General features: G+C 42.9%; 1 protein-coding gene across 2 annotated transcripts in view; it reads right to left on the reverse strand.

Annotated features, from left to right (window-relative positions):
• rgs20 (regulator of G protein signaling 20) overlaps positions 1–13059 on the reverse strand; it is a 483710-nt gene that overhangs the window by 195474 nt on the left and 275177 nt on the right. The window contains exon 2 of one of the 2 annotated variants that reach the window (XM_070892300.1): positions 4248–4396. In XM_070892300.1, coding sequence (XP_070748401.1) covers positions 4248–4396 — 149 coding nt within the window. Of the gene's footprint in view, positions 1–4247; positions 4397–13059 lie in introns of those variants that run through there. The other variant, XM_070892309.1, reaches the window with a different exon arrangement.

The following is a 13059-nucleotide window of genomic DNA, read 5'->3' on the forward strand; positions in this document are numbered from 1 at the left end:
CGCCTTCCACTCCATCACCTCCACCATGCAGGAAGTCTTGCGGTTGCCCGCTGCACGCCAGCTTCGTCTCGGTCTGTGAAGACCAAAACGGGAGGGCGGTGTTAAAACACGGAGTAGTAAAGGACCTGGAGGGAAACGTGGCCGCAGGTAGGGAGGGGGGTTGGCTGATTTTTTAATATACATGTTTTTAAAGTTTTTGCGTTCATTGTTGTTTGGGGTGAGGGGGGTGCGGGGGGCAGGAGGTCGGGTGTTTATAAAATATTTTTAACAATTCGTTCTATTAAATAAATTTTTTTACTGAGTTTAACAATTGTTGTGCATTCTCATAGTTACGTTAAGCATAACATATTTACAGTTGTTCTGCATTAGTTGTTAATTCTTTTATTTTATCAGTTTACTTAAGCTAAGCATTAATGCAGATGCCAGGCCAGTGCAGACAAGGCAAAAACGTAATTCAACGCAAATACAACTTTTGCTTAACCGTCACTGTAAATGTAAATGTGAATATCCACAATGTAAGTTTATGCAAAGCATTCATAAATGAGCTGCTGACGCAACAGCTTAGTAGACATGTAATTGTCACTGGTCTTTGGGGGGGGAGGGGGGGAATAGACCAGGGCTAGATCGCCAGGCTGATTGGCCTCCCCTAGGTCCTCACCAGCCTCTTGCTCCTTGCTGGCTGGCTCTTCCGTCTCCCCTCCTTCTGGAGGTGGACCTGCAGCCCCACCTGGCATTAGTTGTCCTCTCGTTATAGCTAGGTTATGCAGCATGCAACACACCACAATAAACTCAGCGACCTGGTCAGGGTGGTACTGCAAGCTGCCACCAGAATGGTTCAGGCATCTGAAGCGCTGCTTTAAGACTCCAATTGCCTTTTCGACGACGTTGCGTGTCGCTATGTGGCTTTCATTGTAATGTTTCTCTGCTTCAGTGATGGGATTATGCAGTGGTGTCATCAGCCAGCTGGCAAGGCCATATCCCTTATCCCCCAGCATCCAACTGTGACCTTCTGGCTGATTGACAAACAGGTCAGGGATTGCACTCTCACGTAGGATGTGCACATCATGGATGCTACCAGGAAATGCAACATTTACTGTCAGGGTTATTTGCTTGTGGTCGACAACAAGCTGCACATTCAGGGAGTGGAATCCCTTTGTTACGAAACACTTCTGCGTTCTTTAATGGGGCTTTCAGGGCGATGTGCGTGCAGTCTATTGCTCTCTGCACCTTGGGGAAGTCTGCTATTCTCGAGAAACCCAAAGCCATCGTGGTCTGTGCCTCCCTGGTCATAGGGAAGCTTATAAAGTCCATCCTGCGAGCGTAAAGGGCTTCAGTGTGTGGCATGCTGAGAGATATGACAGATGTTGCCAGCTGAAGCCTGGAAGGATCCTAATGCGTAGAAGGCTAGAGCTGCAATAACCTTCACCTCAATGGACAGTGTGGTTCTGACAGTGCTAGATGGCTGCAGATCCCCCTTGATGAGCTGACAAATTTCATCGATGACCTCCTTCCGGAAGCGCAGCCTCCTAAGACACGCGTTTTCAGACAAGTTTAGATAAGATTGCGTTTCTTTGTACATTCTTTGGCTGTACACTCGCCTCCTCTGTCTCTGTCCATGCTTTACTCTGCCACCTCTTCGATTGCTCTGTTCAGTAACCAGCTTGTGAGCAGTTACGAGTAATGGCGCAGAAAGCATAGGCCCCATCACTATCAATAATTACTTTCACTTAATTAAACTACTCTCTCTCTACTACTACTCTCTCTACACCAACCCCAGTCTAACACTATATACCAGTCAATCTAATAGGGCCCAACAATATCAATAATTGTTTTCCCTCACTATAAATGCACTTTTCACAATAAAAATGCCTATCCACTAAGCTATCAGTAAATTTAAATATAATTAATATTCTGAGTTGATCGATCTATAAATAACTCGATAAATAAATCACAACTATCTAGCTCATTTTTTTTAGTTGCCTCCACCCTTCCTCCGATCTTCAAAATGGCGCCCCGTAATGCCCATTTCCTTCTGTAAAGCCTGGGAAAAGCAACTATTTCACAACGATGTTTTCGGCCTTCCATCAGCCCGGCCTTGTGATGGCGATGTGCCAAATGTTGGGATGGGTCTCATGTGGGCGATCAGATCGGCGAAACTTGGGGGCTTATTTTTCCAGCGATCTTTCTGGCCTAGTTTCCACTTTTTGCTCAAAATGGGCGATAGAGGTGCATTTTGGGCGATATATGGGCCATAGATGGGCAATGTGAAGTGGAAAGTCTAGCCCAGAGAGTTTTATATCTAGGTTTGCAGATGGCACTAAATTAGGATATGTAGATGGGAGCAGGAAGTTACAGAAAGACAAATACAGACTAAGTGAGTGGGCAAAATATGTAGTTCAATGTGGGGAAGTGTGAGATCATCCCTTAGGATCTGAGAAGGAAAAGTTAGAATATTTTCTTAATGCTGAGAGAAAAGGAGCTGTGGAGGAGCAAATGGATTTAGGTGTCCCTGTATAGAGATCACTAAAAGCTAGTTCTCAGGTACAAAAAATAATCAAAGGCTAACGGAATGTTGGTCTTTATCTCAAGGGGGTTGAAATTCAAAAATGAGGAAGTTATGCTTCAGACAAACAGAGCCTGGGTCAAACCCATCAGAACTACGTTTAATTTTGGGTATCGAACTTTAGGAACGATATATTGCCTTTGGAATGGGCACAGAGTAGACTCACTCGAATAATACTGGGCCATACAGGGTTCAATTATGAGGACAGGTTGCATAAACTTGCCTTGAGTGTAGAAAATTGAGGGGGTGATCTAATCAAGGTTTTTAAAATGATAAAGGGATTCAATAGAGTAGATATAGAGAAAATATTTCCTCTGTTAGGAGAATCGAGAACAAGAGGGCATAACTTTAAAATTAGAGCTTATTTGCATATTCCTGTTCTTTTGTTCCTGACTGTACTTTTTATGGGATTAAAGGGTTGAATCTACTTGTTTGGTTTGGTTAAGACTGTGATGAGGAGGAATTTCTTCACCCAGAGGTGGTGAAGCATTGTGCACAGGGTGGAGCTGTGTTTTCAGAGACTGTTGAGGAATAAAGGAATTCACTTGATCTGAGTCTTCCTATGAATTCCCCACTGTGCCAGTTTGGAGCGAGGACAAAAACCAGTTTGAATCTTAAGGAAAGCTTGTGTCTCGTTCCAGACTGAGAGGATCGCAATCACTTTGGGGTGTTTCTGGTTCTCTGTTAGAAAACTGAGAACGTATGAAGGGTAAGCTTTGGTGAGGGTTGGTAGGGTGGGCCTGGTCTCATTTCCAGCCATTGGTTTTGCTGAGAGGCTGGGGACCAGATCACAATCACTTGGATCTGGGCTGCTCAGTAAAGGTGTCAATCCTTGCGAGGCTGGATCGCCCTCTTGTTTTGGAACTGAAGACAATTTGCTGTCTCTGGCCCATAGGAATTTAGGGATGTATATTCATTCCAAGAATTGTTGGGCTGGTATCTTAATAAACAGCATCTTTAATAGGTAAAGGAGGTTGGGAGGATATTAATCTTTGTGTGTTCACCATACCCAATAGTGAAATGGGCAGGTTATTCATCCAGTTGGCTGAATCTATATGATGATTATGAGGGGTAAGAAAGTTCCTTTTGTATAGGGTGGTAAGTTTCAGTGTAACATGCACACCAAGATATTCAAAGTCAGACCCTGCCCTGCAAAGCAGTAGGACTCCTGTATTTGTGTGGAAATTTTTTGCATGAGGGACACACCTTTTGGATGAGTTTTTGAGTTTGTAACTGGAATGGAGAGTTACCCAAATTATTTGGTAATTTGAAAGATCATCAGAAAGGTCATCAACCTGAAACGTTAACTCTGTTTCTCCCTCCACGGATGCTGCTTGGCCTGCTGAGTATTTCCAGCATTTCCTGTTTTTATTTCAGATTTCCAGCATCTGCCGTAATTTGCTTTTGTAACAGATATCTGCACTTTGCTACCTGACTGATTCTGGTGCAGTTCGACAGTGGGATCTCACAGGACTGTAATCTATTCAGCTATTTACCTCTTGGACTAATGAAATACAAAATGGTTTTTAATTACAGCTAAAAGATTATACATATTTTGTTTAAGCACTGGTTTCAGGGGGAGTCTGACAGCTGATGCCTACAGTCATGTGAGTGTAGATCTGTGCGCTGGTATTACCTTCCAGCCACTCTCCAGAGTTGGAAGAAAATAGACAGAAAGACGTACCATGAGCAGCTGCAGCAGCAGCACCAGCAGAAGCAGCAGGCATTCGAGCCACGGTTCCCAGCACCCTGCTGTGGCTGTGCAGAGCCCGGCATCTCCTGCTGTACCGATGTCTGCCGCTTACGCATCTCCATCCGCTCCGATCCCATGGGCTGTGGAGAAAGCAAGATGTGAAAAGAAAAGGCTTTAATGAGAGGAAACAGCACAGCTGAAGACTAATAACACATACTTATTCTTGAATAACCAATGACTTGCAACAAAATAGAAAAAGCTGGAAACTGAGGCTTGTTTACTTTACTGCTATGTAATCTCTTTAGTTGTTAATCATTAGGAGTGACACTATTTCAGTTTTAAAACTGTAATCTACGTTGATACAAATCATTCGTATAAACATTTCACTATTTGTTTAAATGAGTTTGAAATATTTGACACTTTATAATCATAAATCCTTTCCTAATGTTTCCTCAATGTTGACGACCCTGTTAAGCTGGGCAAACATTTGTCTTATCTTCCTTCAGAAGACAACACAGGTGAACCTGAAAGTGATGATGAGGAAATGATTGTATGAGAACTGCAACTAAAGACCAAGTTGTATGGCGCTATTTCTTCCATCTGGGCTGGCAGGCAGGCACAACACAGTGTAAACCTGTCCTTCGCCCCAGCTGCAAGTTTCACTGGTGCCTATAGACAGCTCTGCTCTTTATAGGGATATGCACCTAATAATGCCTAGTATTTTGGTTTTTAAAACACCCAGCAAAATACCACAAGCTTACTTTCTGACCAGTACTGAGGTAACATAGAAACATAGAAAATAGGTGAAGGAGCAGGCCATTCGGCCCTTCGAGCCTGCACCACCATTCAATATGATCATGGCTGATCATCCAACCTCAGTACCCCACCCGTGCCTTCTCTCCATACCCCCTCATCCCTTTAGCCATAAGGGCCACGTCTAACTCCCTTTTGAATATGTCCAACAAACTGGACTCATCAACTTTCCGTGGCAGAGAATTCCATAGGTTCACAACTCTTTGGGTGAAAAAGTTTCTCCTCATCTTGGTCCTATATGGCTTACCCCTTTATCTTTAGATTATGACCCCTGGTTCTGGACTTCCCCAACATCGGGAACATTCTACCTGCATCTAACCTGTCCAGTTCCTTCAGAATTTTATAAGTTTCTATGAGATCTCCTCTCATTCTTCTAAATTCCAGTGAGTATAAGCCTAGCCGATTCAGTCTTTCCTCATATGTCAGTCCTGCCATCCCGGGAATCAGTCTGGTGAACCTTTGCTGCACTCCCTCAATAGCAAGCACATCCTTCCTCAGATTAGGAGACCAAACCTGCACACAATGTGTGGTCTCACCAAGGCGCTGTACAACTGCAGTAAGATCTCCCTGCTCCTATACTCAAATCCCCTCGCTATGAAGGCCAGCATGCCATTTGCTTTCTTTACTGCCTGCTGTACCTGCATGCCTACCTTCAATGACTGATGTACCATGACACCCAGGTCTCTTTGCACCTCCCCTTTTACTAATCTGTCACCATTCAGATAATAATCTGCCTTCCTGTTTTTGCCACCAAAGTGGATAACCTCACATTTATCCACATTATACTGCACCTGCCATGTATTTGCCCATTCATCTAACCTGTCCAAGTCTCCCTGCAGCCTCCTAGCTTCTTCCTTGCAGCTCGCAATGCCACCCAGCTTAGTGTCATCTGCAAACTTGGAGATATTACCTTCAATTCCTTCTTCTAAATCATTAATGTATATTATAAATAGCTGGGGTCCCAGCACTGAACCCTGCGGCACCCCACTAGTCACTGTCTGCCATTCTGAAAAGGACCCATTTATTCCCACTCTTTACTTCCTGTCTGCCAACCAGTTCTCTATCCATGTCAATACATTGCCACCAATACCATGTGCCTTAATTTTGCACACTAATCTCTTGTGTGGTACCTTGTCAAAAGCCTTTTGAAAGTCCAAATACACCACATCCACTGGTTCTCCCTTGTCCACTCTACTAGTTACATACTCATAAAATTCTAGAAGATTTGTCAAGCATGATTTCCCTTTCATAAATCCATGCTGACTTGGACCGATCTTGTCACTGCTTTCCAGATGCACTGCTATTACAACTTTAATAATTGATTCCAGCATTTTCCAACAAATGGAATAATGTTGAATAAATAATTACAAGTAATTACTAAGTTTCTTCTATTTGATCCTTTCCTGTTTGGAACATAGCAACAGGAGTAGGCCATTTAGCCATTTAGCTCCTTGAACCTGTTCCTATCAATTGTCATTTGTGGAAGAGAGTTACAAACTTCTGCCACCCTTTGCATGTAGAAGTGTTACCGAACTTCACTCCTGAAAGGCCTGGCTCTAATTTTTAGACAATGTCCCCTGGTCCTAGACTCCCCAACCAGCGGAAATAGTTTATCTCTCTCTGCCCTATCAGATCTCCCTGATATCTTGAAAACTGATTAAATCACCCTTTAACCTTTTACGTTAATGGAATACAACCCTAGTTTGTGTAATCTCTCTTCATAATTTAACCCTTGGAGTACAGGTATCATTCTGGTAAATCTATGCTGCCTGCCCTTCTAAGCTGTGGTGCCCAGAACTGCTCACAGTACACAATGTGTGGTCTAACCAGGGCTTTGTATAGTTGTAACATAACTTTTACCTCAGTGTTTTCTTGTGCTGCAGATATCAAGACCAGCAAACTTGGATATGTGGCTTTCTATCCCATCATCTAAGTTGTTAATAAATACAGTGATTATTTAAGGCCCCAACAAAGAACCTTGCGGGATACCATGAGTCACATTCTGCCAATTATCTGCCCAATATCCCCACTCGCTGTCTCCTGCCGCTCAGCCAATTTCCTAATCAGGTCAATAATTTGCCTGCAATTCCATGAGCTTCAACTTTAGCTAACAGTCTCTTATAATGCCTACTGGAAGTCCATATAAATAACATCCATAGACATTCCCCTGTCACTGCTTCAAAAAATTTAATCAGGTTCATCAGGCATGACCTAACCTTTACAAATCCATGCTCAGTCTCTCTGATCAGCTGAAATTTTTCCAAGGTGTTCAGTCACCCTATCCTTAATTATGGACTCTAGTAATTTCCCAACAACAGGGTTAACTGGTCTATAATTCCATGGTTTCCCTTTCTCTTCTTTCTTAAAAAGCGGAGTGACCTGCATAATTTTCCAATTCAAAGGAATGGTCACCGAATCGAGAGAACTTTGGAAGATTATAGTTAGGGCATCTGCAATGTTCTCACCTACTAGTTTTAAAACTCTTGGATAGAAATCATCTGGTCCTGGGGATTTGTCACTCTTAGTGCCATTATTTTCTTCATTATTGTTATTTTGCTTTTGTTAATTTTGTTGAGTCCCCGTGATCCAATATTAGTTCCCTTAGGATGTCCGGCATGCTATCCTCTTCTTCTACTGTAAATACTGCTGCAATGTAGTTATTCAACATGTCCACCATTTCCTTATTTTCATTGACAATATCACCGATCAGTTTTCAAAGGGCCCACAGTGCACCTGACCACCATCTTTTTCCTAATAATTATAAAAAAATGTTCTGTTGATTTTGATATTCCTTGCAAGTTTCTTTTCATACTCTCTTTTTGTAGCTCTTACGACTGGTTTTGTCACCTTTTATTATTCTTTGTATCTCTCCCAGCTCCCAGGATCTGTGTTAATCTTTGCATTTTTATATGCTTTTTCTTTTAGCTTTATGTTGTCCCTTACCACTTCAGTCATCTATGGCGTTTTCTTTTGGCACGTAGAGCTCTTGCCCCTTAGGGGTATAAACTAGTGCTGTATCACATTAAATTATTTTTCAAACATCGCCCACTGATCTGCTGTCATTTTAACCATTAACAAATTTGCCCAGTTTACAGTGAACAATCTCTGCTTCATCACATTGAAGTCAGCCTTACCTAAATCTAGAATCTTTGGGCTAAAAATTGGGGGGTTTTGCCCCACTCATTATCGGCAGAATTTTGTGAAAAAACGGCAACCGCCGCTCTTCCACTAGCTGGTGGCAGGTCCTGCCGCATGTGCCATTTTCTGAAGGTCGGTGGTGCTGTCTGTAAAAGCAATAGCCATGCAAATGTAATTAGAGTTCAGCGTTGGGTCCTAAGCTCACCATGAAAACCCAGATTTCACCAGATTGACAGAGACAGTCAGCACCTCTTTAAGGGACACACACATCTTTCAGGTAAGTTTGCATTTAAGCTTTTGGAATGGACTTTTAAAAATTTTGTTGAAATAGCTTGCTGCAATACATATTAAAAGTTTTTTTTACATTGTGCAGGGAGTGCTGGGAATGCTGCTGGATGCTTCTAAGTCCTCGGATGGTAAAGGAAGGCCTCTAAGAGGGCAGAAAATGCTGCAAATACTCTGCAGGTCAGGCAGCATCAGTCGAGAGAGAAACAGAGTTTATGTCTCAGGTCGAGATGTTGCCTGACCTGTTGAGTATTTCCAGCTATTCATGCTTTTATTTCAGATTTACAGCATCCTCTCGCAAAGGAAAGAGAAAGACACAAAAGAGGAACAAACAGAAGAGGAAGAAGCAGAAGGAAGGATGCAACCCAGACAACTCCTTTCTGGCCAGGATAGCTAGGATTGAGTCATCCGCCTGTGGTACCAGTGACCACAACCCCAATTCCCCTTTCAACATTTGTCCCACACCTTACCGTCCCTCTGTTACTGTCACAGCATTCTCTTGGCTACAGTGCTGAAATAAAAGCCACCACAAAGCAAATTTTCCAATCCAACTTTATACATCGATCCATCCAATATGACATCAAGAATTCAACTAACCACCTTGTATGTATTCTCTTAGTGTGTGTGCCTTTGCCTATCCTACTGATGTCATGCAGTACTTCCCCATGACTGGTGGAAGGCTGCTGGCTTCAGTAGGGGACACTGCAAATGGCTTTGCTGGTCGACCTTGAGGAGCTAATGGGTGGGAGTATCAATTCAAAGTGATGGTGTTTCTTCTTATTACTATTATTCTTCTTCACTCTCCACTCCCTCTTCTTGGTCAACCACTGGCTGGGCAGGCTGCATTTCAGGGACAATATGTATGAATATAAAGGGGGCTGCAGGAGGGGTCAAAACTAAAAATCATGGTTTAAAAACTAGTATTAAAACATTCTACCTAAACGCATGCAGCATTTGAAATAAAGTAAATGTGTTGACGGCACAAATCATTACAAATGGTATGATTTGGTGGCCATTACAGAAACGTGGTTGCAGGGTGGCCAAGACTGGGAATTAAACATACAGGAGTATCTGACAATTCGGAAGGATAGACAAGAAGAAAAGGAGGTGGGGTAGCTCTGTTAATAAAGGATAATATTAGGGCAGTTGTGAGAGATTATATTGGCTCTAATGAACAAAATGTTGAATCATTGTGGGTGGAGATTAGAGATAGTAAGGGGGAAAAGTCACTGGTGGGCATAGTTTATAGGCCCCCAAATAATAACTTCACGGTGGGGCAGACAATAATCAAGGGAATAATGGAGGCAAGTGAACAAGGAACGGCAGTAACCATGGGGGATTTTAACCTACATATCGATTGGTTAACTCAAATCGCACAGGGTAGCCTGGAGTAGAGATTCATAGAATGCATACGGGATTGTTTCTTAGTACTGTATGTTACAGAACCTACAAGGGAGCAAGCTATCTTAGATCTGGTCCTGTGAAATGAGTCAGGAATAATAAACGATCTCCTAGTAAAAGATCGTCTCGGAATGAGTGATCACAATATGGTTGAATTTGTAATACAGATTGAGGGTGAGGAAGTAGTGTCTCAAACGAGCGTACTATGCTTAAACAAAGGGGACTACAGTGGGATGAGGGCAGAGTTGGCTAAAGTAGACTGGGAACACAGACTAAACGGTGGCACAATTGAGGAACAGTGGAGGACTTTTAAGGAGCTCTTTCATCGTGCTCAACAAAAATATATTCCAGTGAAAAAGAAGGGCGTAAGAGAAGTGATAACCAGCCGTGGATAACCAAGGAAATAAAGGAGAGTATCAAATCAAAAACCAATGAGTATAAGGTGGCCAAGGTTAGTGGGAAACTAGAAGATTGGGAAAATTTTAAACGACAGCAAAGAATGACTAAGAAAGCAATAAAGAAAGGAAAGATAGATTACGAAAGTAAGCTTGCGCAAAACATAAAAACAAATAGTAAAAGCTTTTACCGATATATAAAACGGAAGAGAGTGAGTAAAGTAAATGTTGGTCCTTTAGAAGATGAGAAGGGGGATTTAATAATGGGAAATGTGGAAATGGCTGAGACCTTAAACAATTATTTTGCTTCGGTCTTCACAGTGGAAGACACAAAAACCATGCCAAAAATTGCTGGTCACGGGAATGTGGGAAGGGAGGACCTTGAGACAATCACTATCACTAGGGAGGTAGTGCTGGACAGACTAATGGGATTGAAGGTAGACAAGTCCCCTGGTCCTGATGAAATGCATCCCAGGGTATTAAAAGAGATGGCGGAAGTTATAGCAGATGCATTCGTTATAATCTACCAAAATTCTCTGGACTCTGGGGAGGTACCAGCGGATTGGAAAGCAGCTAATGTAATGCCTCTGTTTAAAAAAGGGGGCAGACAAAAGGCAGGTAACTATAGGCCGGTTAGTTTAATATCTGTAGTGGGGAAAATGCTTGAAGCTATCATTAAGGAAGCAATAGCTGGACATCTAGATAGGAATAGTGCAATCAAGCAGACGCAAGATGGATTCATGAAGGGGAAATCATGTTTAACTAATTTACTGGAATTCTTTGAGGATATAACGAGCATGGTGGAGAGAGGTGTACCGATGGATGTGGTGTATTTAGATTTCCAAAAGGCATTCGATCAGGTGCCACACAAAATGTTACTGCAGAAGATAAAGGTACGCGGAGTCAGAGGAAATGTATTAGCATGGATTGAGAATTGGCTGGCGAACAGAAAGCAGAGAGTCGGGATAAATGGATCCTTTTTGGGTTGGAAATCGGTGGTTAGCGGTGTGCCACAGGGATCGCTGCTGGGACCACAACTGTTTACAATATACATAGATGACCTGGAAGAGGGGACAGACGGTAGTGTAACAAAATTTGCAGATGACACAAAGATTAGTGGGAAAGCGGGTTGTATAGAGGACACAGAGAGGCTGCAAAGAGATTTAGATAGGTTAAGTGAATGGGCTAAGGTTTGGCAGATAGAAACATAGAAACATAGAAAATAGGTGCAGGAGTAGGCCATTCGGCCCTTCTAGCCTGCACCGCCATTCAATGAGTTCATGGCTGAACATGCAACTTCAGTACCCCATTCCTGCTTTCTCACCATACCCCTTGATTCCCCTAGTAGTAAGGACTTCATCTAACTCCTTTTTGAATATATTTAGTGAATTGGCCTCAACAACTTTCTGTGGTAGAGAATTTCACAGATTCACCACTCTCTGGGTGAAGAAATTCCTCCTCATCTCGGTCCTAAATGGCTTCCCCCTTATCCTTAGACTGTGTCCCCTGGTTCTGGACTTCCCCAACATTGGGAACATTCTTCCTGCATCTAACCTGTCTCACCCCGTCAGAATTTTAAAAGTTTCTATGAGGTCCCCTCTCATTCTTCTGAACTCCAGTGAATACAAGCCCAGTTGATCCAGTCTTTCTTGATAGGTCAGTCCCGCCATCCCGGGAATCAGTCTGGTGAACCTTCGCTGCACTCCCTCAATAGCAAGAATGTCCTTCCTCAGGTTAGGAGACCAAAATTGTACACAATACTCCAGGTGTGGCCTCACCAAGGCCCTGTACAATTGTAGCAACACCTCCCTGCCCCTGTACTCAAATCCCCTCGCTATGAAGGCCAACATGCCATTTGCTTTCTTAACCGCCTGCTGTACCTGCATGCCAACCTTCAATGACTGATGTACCATGACACCCAGGTCTCTTTGCACCTCCCCTTTTCCTAATCTGTCACCATTCAGATAATAGTCTGTCTCTCTGTTTTTACCACCAAAGTTGATAACCTCACATTTATCCACATTATACTTCATCTGCCATGCATTTGACCACTCACCTAACCTATCCAAGTCGCTCTGCAGCCTCATAGCATCCTCCTCGCAGCTCACACTGCCACCCAACTTAGTGTCATCCGCAAATTTGGAGATACTACATTTAATACCCTCGTCTAAATCATTAATGTACAGTGTAAACAGCTGGGGCCCCAGCACAGAACCTTGCGGTACCCCACTGGTCACTGCTGCCATTCTGAAAAGTCCCCATTTACTCCTACTCTTTGCTTCCTGTCTGACAACCAGTTCTCAATCCATGCCAGCACACTACCCCCAATCCCATGTGCTTTAACTTTGCACATTAATCTCTTGTGTGGGACCTTGTCGAAAGCCTTCTGAAAGTCCAAATATACCACACCAACTGGTTCCCCCTTGTCCACTTTACTGGAAACATCCTCAAAAAATTCCAGAAGATTTCCCAAGCATGATTTCCCTTTCACAAATCCATGCTGACTTGGACCTATCATATTATCTCTTTCCAAATGCACTGCTATGACATCCTTAATAATTGATTCCATCATTTTACCCACTACTGATGTCAGGCTGACCGGTCTATAATTCCCTGTTTTCTCTCTCCCTCCTTTTTTAAAAAGTGGGGTTACATTGGCTACCTTCCACTCCATAGGAACTGATCCAGAGTCAATGGAATGTTGGAAAATGACTGTCAATGCATCCACTATTTCCAAGGCCACCTCCTTAAGTACTCTGGGATGCAGTCCA

Source organism: Pristiophorus japonicus, chromosome 1 (assembly GCF_044704955.1).
Source record: "Pristiophorus japonicus isolate sPriJap1 chromosome 1, sPriJap1.hap1, whole genome shotgun sequence".
NCBI lineage: Eukaryota > Metazoa > Chordata > Chondrichthyes > Pristiophoridae > Pristiophorus > Pristiophorus japonicus.